Here is a 14,328-nt window from a genome sequence, read left to right as displayed (position 1 = left end):
CTAAACCAAGATTTAAATCATGAAGCACAAACTGAAATAATCTGAAATTATATAATTTGTGTGCATAATTATGAGTTGATATTAGAGGTACTCCTGGCTTGGGACTGGCACTGTTCCTGGCTTGGGATGTGCATTATTCCTGCTTTGGGATTGGTGATATTCCTGATTGGGATGGGTGTTATTCCTGGTTTGGGATTGGCATTATTCCTGGTTGGGATTGGTGCTATTCCTGATTAGGATTGGCATTATTCCTGGTTGGAATTGGTGCTGTTCCTGGTTGAGATGGGTGTTATTCCTGGCTGGGATGGGCACTATTCCTGTTTGGGACAGGTGCTATTCCTGGCTGGGATTGGTGTTATTCCTGGTTGGGATGGGCACTATTCCTGGTCTGTGGCTGTGAACCTGGAGCTGCTGCACCCTTTTCCACGCCCCATCCCTTTGTTCCCCTGCAGAAGGAGTACAAGAAAGCCTTGGAGCTGGAGATCCGCGGGAAGGGCCTGACCGAGCTGGCGCTGGAGACGCCGGATTTCGTCAGGGCCAAGAACGCCACCGACATCGCCAGCCAGGTCTGTGGCACCCCCGCCGCCCCGAGCTCTCTTTAAGGGAAAATTTGGGTTTTTCTGGTTAAATCCAGTGTGAGTTGTTGTGCAGAGATGATCCAGGCCCCTAAACGTGAGCTTTGCCCGACAGATCAAATACAAACAATTGGCAGAAATGGAGAAAGCCAACTACACCAGTGTTGTTGATACTCCAGAGATTATTCATGCCCAGCAGGTCAAGAACCTTTCCAGCCAGGTATCTTGAGTGAAGCAATTAATCTTGCTCATGTGGGAACTCCAGGAAATACTAATTAAACGCCCAAATAACCACCTCTCACAACCTTCAGGAGGCACCAGGGAACAAATCTTTCCAGAGCTCTGGAATTCTACGGCAATAATCAAATTAATTTCACTGCTGTGTCGGGTGACACAATAATTTCTCTTGCTTTGCAAAGCTAATTCTTTTTTAAGCAGATTCTTCTTCTTCACTTTCTACTCCTCAATAACCTGCTGTCTAAAATAAATCTTGCACAGAGGCATAATCTCAGTTTCTATCAGACAGAGAACTCACATCTCCACAAAGATGGGCACTACTCAACAACAAATAACTCCAGTTTGTTTCTTGCTGCTTTTGTGTTTTCTATTTTAATCCATTTGGGGTTTTCCATCAGAAAAAATACAAGGAAGATGCAGAGAAGAACATGCCTTACTACGTTCCTGTGGCTGACACACCAGAAATGCAGCGAGTCCGGGAGAATCAGAAGAACTTTAGCATGGTAAGTCCAGAAATTAATAAAAAAAAACCCAACACATTTTTCTCATCTTTGAAGAAAATCGTGAGAGAATTTGTACAGCATAAAATTAACATCTGTCATTTTCCTTTTCCACAGCTTCAGTACCAGTCAGACCTCCAGAGCAGTAAAGGAAAAGTCACAGTGGTTCAGGACACCCCAGAAATCCTGAGGGTGAAGGAGAACCAGAAGAATTTCAGCTCGGTATGGTCACCTCTGTCTTCACTCCTCAGCCTAAAAAGCAGAGTTTAATATCTTTAATAAAATCACAATTTTTTGGTGCTTCTGCTTACAGGTACAGTAGATTTAGCTGGGCTTTGTAAAGTGTTTTTCCTGCTGTTTTTGTGGGGTGATTGCCCTCTGTCACAGGCACAGCTGTGATAAACAATCCCTCAGTAAATGAATATAATTATTGTCCCTTTCCTCTGTGCTGTTCCCCTGTCCTGCTGCCCCTCGTGCTCTGTGTGCCTGAGTTGTTGCCCAGTTCCTGTTGCCATCAAGTGCCTCAAGTCTCCTGTGGCATTTTGCCTCCAGCACCATGAACAAAGTGGAAAATATTTGTATAAATCAAATTAGAGCAAATGATGATCTTCAATCCTAAAATTAGCCCACAAATGTTTTGATTATGGAATGGGTGGAAGGGACCTAAAGCTCATCTTCTTCCATCCTGCCATGGGCAGGGACTCCTTCCACTAGCCCAGGAATATTCTACTGAAATACATTTGATAATTTGATTTATTGTATAACTTATCTTCTACTTAAAAAAGCATTAAATATAAAAAAATCAGCTCTTTTTTTCCCCCAAATGGTGCTTACTTTGGACACTTTCAGAGAGAGGCAGCCAGCAGAGTGGATCCTCTGGGCTTTCAGCTGCTCTGTTGTGCCCAAATTCAGTGTCTGGGAGCAAGAACGTTGTGTTTTGGATGCTTAACCTTGTTGTCTTCATTCTAAACGTTAAGATTTTGTATAAAGAAGATATTGGAACTGGAACCACAATTGAAAAGACCCCAGAGATGCAGAGAGTTAAACGAACCCAGGATAATATCAGCTCGGTATACAAGAATTGATTTTTAATACTCACTCTACCGCTAATTCAATTTGAAATAATCTCTCTTTTCATATCTTTTTTTCCCTTTCTTTACATCCTGCTAACAGTGGTTTGGCAATAACCCAAGTTAAGGGTGACTTTCTGAAAGTTTTTTCCCATCCTCGTTACTTTAACAGTAACCTCTCTAATGATTAACATTCCATTTCTTACTCACAACCCATTCCTAAACCACGAAAGCTCTTGCTGTCAATTTGATCTCATCCCAGACGGAGTTTGGACAGAAAAAAAAAAGAAATATTTAGGTGGGAAGGGATGTGTTGAAATCATCTATTCCAACCCTGTGGCTCAGCTTTAGGATGAGTTGAGTTTGGAGTATCCCACAGAATGAGGATTCCACAACCTGCTCGAGGGTGGGACCATCTCCCAGGAAAATCTGTTTTACCCTGCTCAGGCTGAATCTTCTGGTGGTGATTTTTTTGATTTGTTTTGTCCTGGCAAACTTGGATGTTATCTGAAAGGTCACGGGAGTCTAAAATTGGAATATTTTTACCTATTAATTTTATTTCAAAGCTCCTAAAACCTCCTCCATGCTTTTTTTTTGAATGGTGGTGTCACTTAGTGTCCTGCACTAACACAGCAGCCAGTTTGTTCATGCAGAATGTGTTAAAAATGTTCTTGTGAAAGGCTTTTTTTGTTGTTAGCAAAGCAGAAATGCAATGGCACCGTCACTGCTGGAATGCTGTGTGATGATTCTCACCTTGGTTAAATAGGAGAGATTCTTAAACATCCCAAATCCTCCTTGGCTTGCTGGAAAGGCCAAACAGCATCAGGTTTAAAGGAATTTATTTGGTTTTATGAAACCCTTTCAGTGCCATTCCCAGTGACTCAGCAGCTGAATTGCCTTGGCGCAGATTCCTTGGGAAGGTGAGGGGAAGGTGGTGAAGTCCTTCAAACTTTCCCTCTCCACGAGATCAGGATAAAACTCTTTAGGAACCTTGGGAATCTTTCCTGTAAATGCTTTTCCTTTCCCTGATTCCTGTGTCTCTGCAGGTGAAGTACAAGGAGAGCATTGGCAAAGGGACTCCCATTCCCGACCTGCCGGAGGTGAAGCGCGTCAAGGAGACCCAGAAGCACATCAGCTCGGTAATGTCCCCGTTCCCTGCCCATCAGCTGGCTCATTCCCTGCTCCCTGCACCCTCCAGGGCCCTGCTCCAGCCTCCTCCCGTTGGGAAAGCTCCAGCTCTCCCAGATCCCTGCAGCCAGCAGCAGGAAATTGGAATTACCTGAGTTTTACAGGGATTATCCCAATCAGTCACCACCTGTGTTTCCTCTGTGGCCTTTTCTGAGCTAGGAACAAAAATTACCCAGGTTGTGTGTCCAAGTTTGACTGGGAAAAAAGGGATCAGGAAGACAGAACTTTGAGGGGAATAAAACCCAATTGGAGCCTTTTTGTATGACAATTATAAAGGAAAACAAAACTTTCCCAAATCCAGTCAAGTGTAAATTTCACAGCTCACTTGTGGACAGCTGAGTTGTTTTTCCAAATGATTTCCTCATTTTTTTCTAACCTTCACCACAAGTTATTTTCCCTCTCTGTAACTGATTTATTTGTTTCAATGACACCAAGCAGGGAATTTATTTTTTTTTTATGTTTTGGTGCAAGTTTTGTTTTGGTACAAGGATTTTCCTGCTTGCAAGAAGAGCTGTGAGTGCACTCGTGGATGTTTATTCCACAAACATCTCCTTTCATGAAAAATACATTTTTTAAAAATCAAATAACTGCAGGTTAAGTTAAACCTCATAACATGAGTGGTGATACTCAGTTTGTTTTGCTTCCTAGAGATTTAACCCAAAGTGAAATAGTGGTGCAAACAAACAGAAGTGAAAATGAATTAAGCCCATAATGAAATCTTTGAACAATTCCAGAAAAGGTTAAGCTGTTTATTAATCCCATAAAGAAATGCTGACTGCCTGAAAAGTAATTATTTTTTTTCATATTTCCTAAACTAAGATGAAAAGTAAAATATCCCTCTCAGGGTAGGCTCAGCAGAATATTTTAATTTGTGTCATTTAAATGAGGACACACTGAAGGGAAATCACTCTGAAAGATCCTGAGGGATGCAAACTGTGGTTTTATTTCTGTGTAATAAATAATTTTTGGGTTTGTAATCCCAGGGAAGAGGTGAGGGATGTCCCCAGGGCTGGTCTGACCCTGCTGGTGCTTGTGTCCCACAGGTGTTGTACAAGGAGGAGCTGGGCACAGGCACCCCCACGCCCGTGACCCCAGAAATGGAGCGAGCCAAACGCAACCAGGAGCAGATTAGCTCGGTATTTCCAGCCTGCAGGAGTTATAACAACGGGATGTTGTTATAATCCTGTGCTCCTAACACCCTAACCTTGTTCTTCCTCAGGGGTTTAGTCCTGGCTGTGCCCTGGCAGGGTTTTAACTCGTTGATCTTCCACTGTTTGTGCTTTTGGGGGGATTTACACCTTCACGTGCTTTTCTTCTAAGAACAAACCTGCCTGAAAATAATCCTGGCATTTCCTGAGCTAAACTGGGCAGCAGAACATCCCTGTGGAGTTGTGGTGTTTCTCCCCACGTTTGTTTTACCCTGAGCCTTTATCTCCTCTCTGCAGTGACCCATTCACAGAATAATCCCCCACAGCCTCTTCCTTAATCCTTGCCTCTGGAACGAGCGTGCGATGAATCCCAAGCGATCCTAACTCTAAACACAGTCCCATAACAGTGGGATTTGGTGGCTCTGGCCTGTGCTGAGCGGGGTTTTTGTGGCACTGCTGTTGTCCCTCACAGGTGTTGTACAAGGAGGGTTTAGGGGCTGGCACTGCCACGCCGGTGACGCCGGAGATGGAGCGGGTCCGACGGAACCAGGAGAACATCAGCTCGGTACTGAGGGATCTCCACACCCTGCCCCCCTTCCAAACCCAACCCTTTAACTCCTCCATGTCACATCTTGGCTGTGCTGGGAGCAGCCTTTCCTTAATCAAACCCCTGAAGCCCTGGCAGCATCCTGATGTTTTCATTTTCCCCTCAATTGAACTCGTGCCGCTGTTCCAGAGGGGAGTTTTTCACCTCAGGAATGAAAGCTCTGGAGTCTTCTTTGGCTTCCTAAGGAAATATTCCTCGTGGGAGCGGTGTCACTGCTCCTAAGGAGCAGAATCCACCCTTCCAGCACCTCCAGCCTCCCCCTTGCCAATGGAAAATGGGATCTCAACCCTTCCCGACCCGCGGGGTCAGGGAATGTTTGGGTTGGAAGTGGTGAGAGGTCTCTGCTGTCCCAAGCTCTTTGTGAGGAGCTGTGTGACATTCCCAGGCCAGGGCCATGGAGGAACACCAGGAACATCCAGTGGAGATGGGAAAATTCCTGCTGGGAATTCCCACTCCTGACACATTGCCTTTGAGGAGCACCGTGCCACCTCTCGGTTGTGAGGTTCTGTTTGAATCTGTGCCCGCTCTGGGGTCCCTCAGCCCCGATCCCAGCGGGAATTCAGTCCTGGGACAGGGCTCCTGGGACAGAGCTCCTGGGACAGGGCTCCTGGGATAGAACTCCTGGGACAGAGCTCCTGGGACAGGGCTCCTGGGATAGAACTCCTGGGACAGGGCTCCTGGGACAGAGCTCCTGGGACAGAGCTCCTGGGACAGAGCTCCTGGGACAGGGCTCCTGGGACAGAGCTCCTGGGACAGGGCTCCTGGGATAGAACTCCTGGGACAGGGCTCCTGGGACAGAGCTCCTGGGACAGAGCTCCTGGGACAGGGCTCCTGGGACAGGGCTCCTGGGACAGAGCTCCTGGGACAGGGCTCCTGGGACAGGGCTCCTGGGACAGGGCTCCTGGGACAGGGCTCCTGGGACAGGGCTCCTGGGACAGAGCTCCTGGGACAGGGCTCCTGGGACAGGGCTCCTGGGACAGAGCTCCTGGGACAGGGCTCCTGGGACAGGGCTCCTGGGACAGGGCTCCTGGGACAGAGCTCCTGGGACAGGGCTCCTGGGACAGGGCTCCCTGCAGCTCCCTCAGTCCCGAGACAAAGCTGCCACATCCAGAGCTGGAGCAGGGAAAAACCTTTGCCAGGGAATTTCCAGGAGCCTTGGAACATTCCAGCAGCTCTGGCCCCGGTCAGGGAACAGCATCATCACCTGGTTATCTTCCTTGGGATTTTTGCTGAGATTTGACCAAAACAAAACACTTTTTTTTCCCACTTTGAATTTCACAATATTAATTTCTCTTCTCCTTTCTACCCTTCCATTTTATTTTATTATATTTATTTTATTTTTTATTTTTATTTTATACTTTATTTTATATTTTATATTTTATTTTACATTTTATATTTTATATTTTATATTTTATATTTTATTTTGGTATTTTATATTTATTTTATATTTTATGTTTTATTGTTTATTTTATTTTTGGTTTTTTTTATTTTGGTATTTTATATTTTATACTTATTTTAATTTAATTTAATTTTTTATTTTACTTTATTATATTTATATTGCATATTTTATTTATTTTATTTTCTATTTTATTTTCTATTTATTTTATTTTATTATTCTATTTTATTTTATTTTATTTATTTTTATTTTATTAAAAAATATTTTATATTTTATTTTTGTTTTATTTTGGTATATTTTTTATTTTAAATTTTATTTTTATTTTTATTATTGATTATTTATTTATTTATAATATTTATTTATTTTTATTATTAATACATTTTATTATATTTTATATTTATTTTTATTGTTTATTTTACTTTGGTATTTTATATTTCATTTTACTTTATTATATTTTTTATTTTATTTTGGTGTTTTATATTTTATACCTATTTTATTTTTTATTTTATTTTTTTTATTTTACTTTATTATATTTTATATTGCTTATTTTATTTTGGTATTTTTATTATTTTATTTTAATTTATTTTAATTTATTTTTATTTATTTTAATTTATTTTAATTTATTTATATTTTATTTTATATTTTATTTTATTTTATTTTATTTTATTTTATTTTATTTTATATTTATTTTCCACGCTCCTGCTGCCCACAGGTGTTGTACAAGGAGGGGCTGGGGGTTGGCACCCCAGTTCCTGTCACCCCTGAGATGGAGAGGGTCAAACGCAACCAGGAGAATTTTAGCTCGGTATCTTTTTATCATTTCAGAAAAGCTCCCAGTCCTCTGTAACTCTTTAACCCCTGCAAACTTCAAATCCTCTCAAATTAACTTCCAAAAAATCCCCTTTCTGCTCTTATGTTTTCAGGCACCATATTTTATGTGCTTATTTTTTAAAATATTTCTCTTATAATTTAACACTGGATGTTTCATGTGCAGTAATTTTTTTTCCCTGAAGTTTAAGCTATTCTGCATTTTTAAACCATTTTTTTTTCTTAACAACTTGCTGAATTCCCTTCCTATAATACTTTGCTCCTCCACTGGAGCCTGTCCAAGCAGATTATTATTCTCAAGCTTATTATAATCACAATTAATAACTGATTTATGCTCCCTAATTTTTCCTGCTTTCTAGTACATATAGTGGGCATAAAATTCCATTAATTCCCTCCATCAAATGCAGATTTTTTTTGTTGTTTTTACCTCTTTTTGACTGCCCTGTTGCCCCACAGGTGTTGTACAAGGAGGAGCTGGGGACAGGAACCCCCACCCCCGTCACCCCCGAGATTGAGAGGGTCAAACGCAATCAAGAAAACTTTAGCTCGGTATTTTTGAATTTCAAAAGCCAAAAACAAAACAAAAAAAATTCCCTTTTAATTGATTTTCAAATAATCTTAACTCCCAAGTGGTTGATTGACACAAGAACATCCCATTCCTTGTTTTCTGCCGTTTTTCCTTTGTAATCACTGATTTATTTCAATTAGCTCCATCCCACTAATGAGTTTAGATTCCTTCTTCCCATCTTCTTCCTGCCACATTTTTATACGATCTGCTTTTCCTTTTATTAATCACTTCAATCCTTGATTATTTTTTTATTCCCTCTGGTTTTCCCACATAGCAAATCCAAACCATTCCTTGCCTGACCCAAATCCGTGGCTGTGCCCCCAGCTCTGATCCCTGAGCCCGCTGGGATGGGTTTGGGATGGGGAAATCAGCTGGAATTGGTGCCTGGATTCCTCCTGGCTTGGATTTGGTGCCTTTTCCTCTTGGATTTGGTGCCTTTCCCTTTGGATTTGGTGCATTTTCCCTTGGATTTGGTGCCTTTCCCTTTGGATTTGGTGCCTTTCCTCTGGATTTGGTGCCTTTCCTCTTGGATTTGGTGCCTTTCCCTTTAGGAAACGTGCCAGGGGTGCACTGGGGGTGTTGGAATGTGTGGAAAGGTGAGGGAAGTGCTACTAAAAACAGGAGAGCACTAGAAATTGTATATCTGTAATCTGTAATATCTATATATATAATATATGTAAAATATAAAATTATATATCAGTTGATTAATATATATTTTAGATATATAATTATATATCATCTTTAATAATACTTTATATATAATTTAATTTTTTTTCCCAAAAGCCCACCTGAATCCACCCTCCTTTAGCCTCAGCCACATCAGAATTTTCAAGGAGTTCTTTTTATTTCTAGGGATTTTTCAACCCAGGACGTGTCAGAAGCCCCTCTCTGATGCTCTGGGTGCTTCTGGTGCTGCTTTAAATCTGATTTTTGCCCCTTGCCCCACAGGTGTTGTACAAGGAGGAGCTGGGGACAGGAACCCCCACCCCTGTTACCCCCGAGATTGAGAGGGTCAAACGCAACCAGGAACACATTAGCTCGGTATTTTTGAATTTCAAAAACCAAAAGAAAATCCCTCTTAATGGATTTTAAAATACTTTTTAACCAACAAACCAATATTCTTGTTTCCTTATAATCGACTTACCCAAAAAATAATATCCTGGTCCCTCTCGGAATTTCTTTTTTTCCTTCATAATTATTACTTACATTGTTCTTATTACCTTTATTTTTAATTATATCCTTTTAGTAATTGAATCCCACCTTTTGGAGTGTGATTGCCTTTTTTTTAAAACTCTGTTTTCCTGAATTAGACCCCAAAATCCTTTTTTTAACTCATAAAATCCCACCCTGTTCTCCTTATTTAGTCCCAGAAATTTTAATTCTTAAAAATCCTCTCTGTTTTCCTCATTTAGTCTCAATAATCTTTTTTGACTCTTAAAACACCACTGTGTTTCCTTTATTTAGTCCCAACAATCCTTTTTCTTTTTAACTCTTAAAACCCCGCCCTATTTTCCTTATTTAGTCCCAACAGTTCTTTTTTTAACACTTAAAACCCCACCCTATTTTCCTTATTTAGTCCCAACAGTTCTTTTCTAACTCTTAAAACCCCACCCTATTTTCCCTATTTAGTCCCACTTCCAGTTTCATTCCATGGAGTGAATTTTCCCGATTTTCCTTATTTTACACTCGAGAACTAAACCTTGCCTGGGTGTGGGACGCGCTGGGCTGCCAGAGGAACCAGAACTGCTTTATTTGTTATTTTTTGATGCTTTCACAGCTTTTTTCCCCCAGTTTTGTGTCCAGGCTCTGAGCAGCGCTCCTGTTTGGGGCAGGATTTGGTGGTTTCTCCTTCCCACACGGATTTTGGCCATCCCTGATCCCTGTTCTCCCGCAGGTTCTGTACCGGGAGGAGCTGGGCACGGGCACTCCCATCCCTCTCACTCCCGAGCTGGAGCGAGTCAAACGCAACCAGGAGCAGCTCAGCTCGGTATTTGTGGCGAGGAGGAGTTTTCCCTTTAACTCCGCTCTTCCACCTCTCCTTAACCTTCCTTAAAAATCCGTAATTCCTCTCCTCATCCCACCTAATCCACTCCTCAGCGCATCCTCGTGAGCACATCCTCTCTTCCTCGCTGTGCCACTGACCTCCCACCTCTTCACTGATGGAATTATCCACAGATAGTTACATTATTCCGAATTATTTACAAATATTTGCGTTATTCGACGTGTTTTTAACCGTTTTGCTCCCTGCTCCGACTTCCTTTGATGTGTGGGGTTTTTTTTAATACCTAAAATTCTTCTTGCCTTTGTTTTAACCGTGGAAGAGGGGAGGGTGTGACTTCTCTGGGGGTTTGACAGCTCCCGCTTTGTGAATTTTGGGGTGTGATGGGTTCTGGGGTCGCTGATGGGTTTGGACGGTTTCTTGTTGTGCAGGTGTTGTACAAAGAGAGCGTGGGGACAGGGACCCCCACTCCTGTCACCCCCGAGATGGAGAGGGTCAAACGCAACCAGGAGATTTGCAGCTCGGTACTTTTGCCAAGAACAAAACTTCCCTTTAACTTTTTAAACCCAGAGTTGAAACCTCTTAACTCTTTTGAAGCCCTTTTTAACCGTTTGGAGAAGGATTTGTCCCAAAATAACGCTGCCCTTGGAGCAGGGCTCACTCCTCACTTGTGGCTTTCTCAGGTTGAAATGTTAACTCGGTTCAGTTGATCTTGGTTTTTAAGAGTGGTTTTAATGTCCTGTTCTAATCCTAAACCCGCTCAAACTCCTCTCCTTTTCTCTGCAGAGCTGCCATTTATTTAAAGCTGTTGATTAATTGGGTTTTCTTGGCGTGCTCAGCCCCTCCGGTGGGATTTTGTGCTCTTTTGGTGCAGTACTTACCCCATTTATCACCAGCAGCTCGAGCCAGGCTGCCAAACTCCTCCTCTACTAAAACCGTGCCCAGGACCTGCTTTAAAACCAGCTGGGGAACTAAATCCAAGGAAAAAGGAAATGTGTGGGGAGAGCTGTCACTGACTGCGGCTTTCTCTGGCTCCTTTCTCTCGTCCCACAGGTGTTGTATAAGGAAAACATAGGGAAAGCCACCCCCACCCCCGTCACCCCCGAGATGGAGAGAGTCAAACGCAATCAAGAGATCATTAGCTCGGTACTTCCAGCAGGAAAAGTTCCTAAAAACGGGAGTGAAGTGTCTAACCCGGCTGGAGCATCGGCGCCCTGCGCTTATTAACCTGAGCTGACTCTGCCCCAGGCCCGCGCTCACACACAAACCACCCCGGCTTCTCTTTAACGCTGCCCCAGGCAGGGCTTCACTAGGAAAAAAATCCCTTTTGGAAATGGAGTTTGTTGTCCTGATGGAGTTTTTTTAACCCTTTCTTACTCCACCTGTGCTTTGTCACCGACGATTCCAGCCAGGGCCCGTTCCTGCATCCCAGATTAACGGCAAAGCTCCGATTCCTCCTCCCGTGCCCCAGCCCTAACTCGGTGTAAAAACGCTGTTTGTCTGTTCTGCTTTTTGGTTTGCTTTGGTTTTCTTTTCCTTTCCAATGACATTTGGATACTCCCTTGTATCCTGTAGGTTTTGTACAAGGAAAATGTGGGGAAGGTGACCCCGACCCCCATCACCCCCGAGATGGAGAGAGTCAAACGCAATCAAGAGATCATTAGCTCGGTACCTTCCCAGAAATTTCTGGTTTCCTTTGTGCTTCAACTTAATCAAGTAACAGCCTAACTCCCACTCAGAGCTGGTTTTAATTTAAAAAGAGATTTATTTCTTTTTTTTCCCTTGCACATTAATTTCTCCTTCTAAACCCAAATTACTTCGGTGTGAACGGTGTGATCCAGAGTTTTAGTTTTTTTCACTACTTGGTTTGTGAATTTATGGGTTCTATCCAGTCCCAACAGTCTGGATCCCTTGGCGGGGATCAGGGAATGTTTGGGTTGGAAGGGACATTTCATTCCCTTACCTCCCACTAGCCCAGGTTTTCCAGGGATATTCAGGTTTCTCTCTGTGTTTAGTTTTCACCTTTTCATTGGATTTTCAGGCGGATTTGACTTCAGGGAAAACCACCCATCCCTGACATCATTATTTGGGGCAGTGTGGCAACAAAACTTCCACCTCCCTCCCAAAAGGATCAGGAATTGCTTCAAATATAGACAAAAAAAAAATCAGATAAAGCATTTCTTAAACAGCTTTTTAGAGCCAGAGGCACTTCCTGAGCCTCTGGAGCCACCCTGGATAGAGCCCTAACCCCAAATCCCAGATTTCCTCTCCCTGTTCCTCACCCCTCCTGGCAGCACTAAACGTTTGAGGTGTTCAAAGGTAATAATTTGTGTTCCAAGGCGGTGCTGTGGGGCTGAGCCCAGCTCGCTGTTCTGTGTCCCGCAGGTGTTGTACAAAGAGAACGTGGGGCAGGCGACCCCCACGCCCGTCACTCCCGAGATGGAGCGAGTCAAACGCAACCAGGAGCAGATTAGCTCGGTATTCCCGCAGGGAAACGCTTCCCAAAGCTCCCACTGCAGTGCTTAACCCCAGAGGATGTCATAGAGCTCTTCTGCATAACCTCACTCTGCCTGGTCTTATTTAACCCTCTAATTTTTTCTTTTTCAAGTCACCTCTTAAGTTCTGTAATTTTAAAGGATTTTTTTTTTTTTTTTAATCGTTTAACTCGTTAATACAATTTTTCCTGACTTTTTAAATTTTTTCCTCATTTCTAATGGCTGGTTTTGAGTGTAAACCCAGTAACATCCCAGTTGTGGAGTTCTGTCCCGGTGACTGAGTTCCTTTGTGGTCTGTAGGTTGCATACAGGGAAGGTTTAGGGAAGGCCACTCCCAGCCCGGTCACTCCGGAGATGGAGAGAGTCAAGCGGAACCAGGAGCAAATCAGCTCGGTACTGAAAGCACAGCCTTGTGTCAAAAATAACCATCCTCAGCCAAACTCCACCTAATTTAGCCTTATTTTCCCAGTTTTCCTTATTTTTGCCTATTTTCCCTTTGATTATTTTTTATATATATATATTTATTTTTTTTAACCTTTTGCCAATAACGTTTCAGCTGCTTTTTTTCCCCGAGGTCTTTTCCACTCTGCAGGGCTGGGTTTGCTTGAACATTAACCCCAGTGCCAGGAAAAGCTGGAATTCTTCCAGTCCAAGCTGGAATTCTTCCAGTCCAAGCTGGAAGTGCTTTGTGCCCTGCAGGTGCTGTACAAGGAGCACATGGCCAAGGGAACGCCGACGCCGCTGACCCCGGAGATGGAGAGAGCCAAACGCAACCAGGAGAACATCAGCTCGGTGCGTGACAAAGAACATTCCAGCCCTGAAATCCTCACCCACAGGGGAGAGCTTTGGAAGGCCATGGAACCACAGGGAATCCTTTAAAACTTTCTGGTTTTCTCTGATGAATTGGGTTGGCTTTGGGGGTTTTTTAAACAGTTAAATTCCAAATTACTGCCGCAATACTCTGATGTATAAAATCATCGTTCTTCAGCAAGAGTCGCTTATAAAAAAATGTATAAAAATCTAGGAGTGGCTCTTCTCCAGGCCCTTCTCTGGTAGCCTGGTGCTCCAGAGGTAACTCCTGTCCTCCTCCTCCTCCCCCGGCAGGTTCTTTACTCCGACAGTTTCCGCAAGCAAGTCCAAGGAAAAGCCGCCTACGTCCTGGACACCCCGGAGATGCGGCGCGTGCGGGAGACCCAGAAACACATCTCCACTGTAAGAACACGTCCAGAGGTGCCCTTCCCTTGGGAAAGCAGTTAAATATCAAAATAACCCTGCCTGGCAGCAAGGACAACGTGTCCTACCAGGTTTGGTTACCCAAGTCTTTAATGCTAAAGGAGGTTGGGATTAGGCTCTCTCAGGATTGGGAAACCAAAGTTGAGGAGCTCTCCGTGCTGGAAGTGCCTCCTAGGAATCACAGTCCTCTGGAATTGCAGGTGAAGTACCACGAGGACTTTGAGAAGAGCAAAGGGAGCTTCACGCCGGTGGTGACCGACCCCATCACGGAGCGCGTGAAGAAGAACATGCAGGACTTCAGTGACATCAGCTACAGGGGCATCCAGAGGAGGGTGGTGGAGATGGAGCGGAAACGCGTGGACCAGGACCAGGAGAACATCACAGGTCAGGAGAGCTGGGCACATCTGCTACAGGAGGGGTTTAATTTAAGCTCAGCCACATCAATTCCAATTCATCATCACCTGGAGCTGTTCCCATCCAAGTC

General features: G+C 43.5%; 1 protein-coding gene across 29 annotated transcripts in view; it reads left to right on the top strand.

Moving 5' to 3' along the window:
* Positions 1-14,328, top strand: part of NEB (nebulin) — a 96,448-nt gene that overhangs the window by 78,942 nt on the left and 3,178 nt on the right. For 3 of the 29 annotated variants that reach the window (XM_086897955.1, XM_086897951.1, XM_086897952.1), the window contains 20 exons: positions 453-566; positions 691-795; positions 1,211-1,315; positions 1,430-1,534; positions 2,290-2,382; positions 3,429-3,521; positions 4,614-4,706; positions 5,191-5,283; positions 7,434-7,526; positions 8,006-8,098; positions 9,066-9,158; positions 10,012-10,104; positions 10,548-10,640; positions 11,170-11,262; positions 11,692-11,784; positions 12,502-12,594; positions 12,912-13,004; positions 13,311-13,403; positions 13,716-13,823; positions 14,045-14,228. In XM_086897955.1, the coding sequence (XP_086754081.1) occupies positions 453-566; positions 691-795; positions 1,211-1,315; positions 1,430-1,534; positions 2,290-2,382; positions 3,429-3,521; positions 4,614-4,706; positions 5,191-5,283; positions 7,434-7,526; positions 8,006-8,098; positions 9,066-9,158; positions 10,012-10,104; positions 10,548-10,640; positions 11,170-11,262; positions 11,692-11,784; positions 12,502-12,594; positions 12,912-13,004; positions 13,311-13,403; positions 13,716-13,823; positions 14,045-14,228 (2,023 nt within the window). The remainder of the gene's footprint in view (positions 1-452; positions 567-690; positions 796-1,210; positions 1,316-1,429; positions 1,535-2,289; positions 2,383-3,428; positions 3,522-4,613; positions 4,707-5,190; positions 5,284-7,433; positions 7,527-8,005; positions 8,099-9,065; positions 9,159-10,011; positions 10,105-10,547; positions 10,641-11,169; positions 11,263-11,691; positions 11,785-12,501; positions 12,595-12,911; positions 13,005-13,310; positions 13,404-13,715; positions 13,824-14,044; positions 14,229-14,328) is intronic. The other 26 variants (XM_086897958.1, XM_086897957.1, XM_086897980.1 and 23 more) reach the window with 23 other exon arrangements.

The sequence above is a fragment of the Cyanistes caeruleus genome, chromosome 7 (assembly GCF_971803275.1).
Source record: "Cyanistes caeruleus chromosome 7, bCyaCae1.hap1.1, whole genome shotgun sequence".
Classification (NCBI taxonomy): Eukaryota; Metazoa; Chordata; class Aves; order Passeriformes; family Paridae; genus Cyanistes; species Cyanistes caeruleus.
This window is presented reverse-complemented; position numbering and strand designations above follow the sequence as displayed.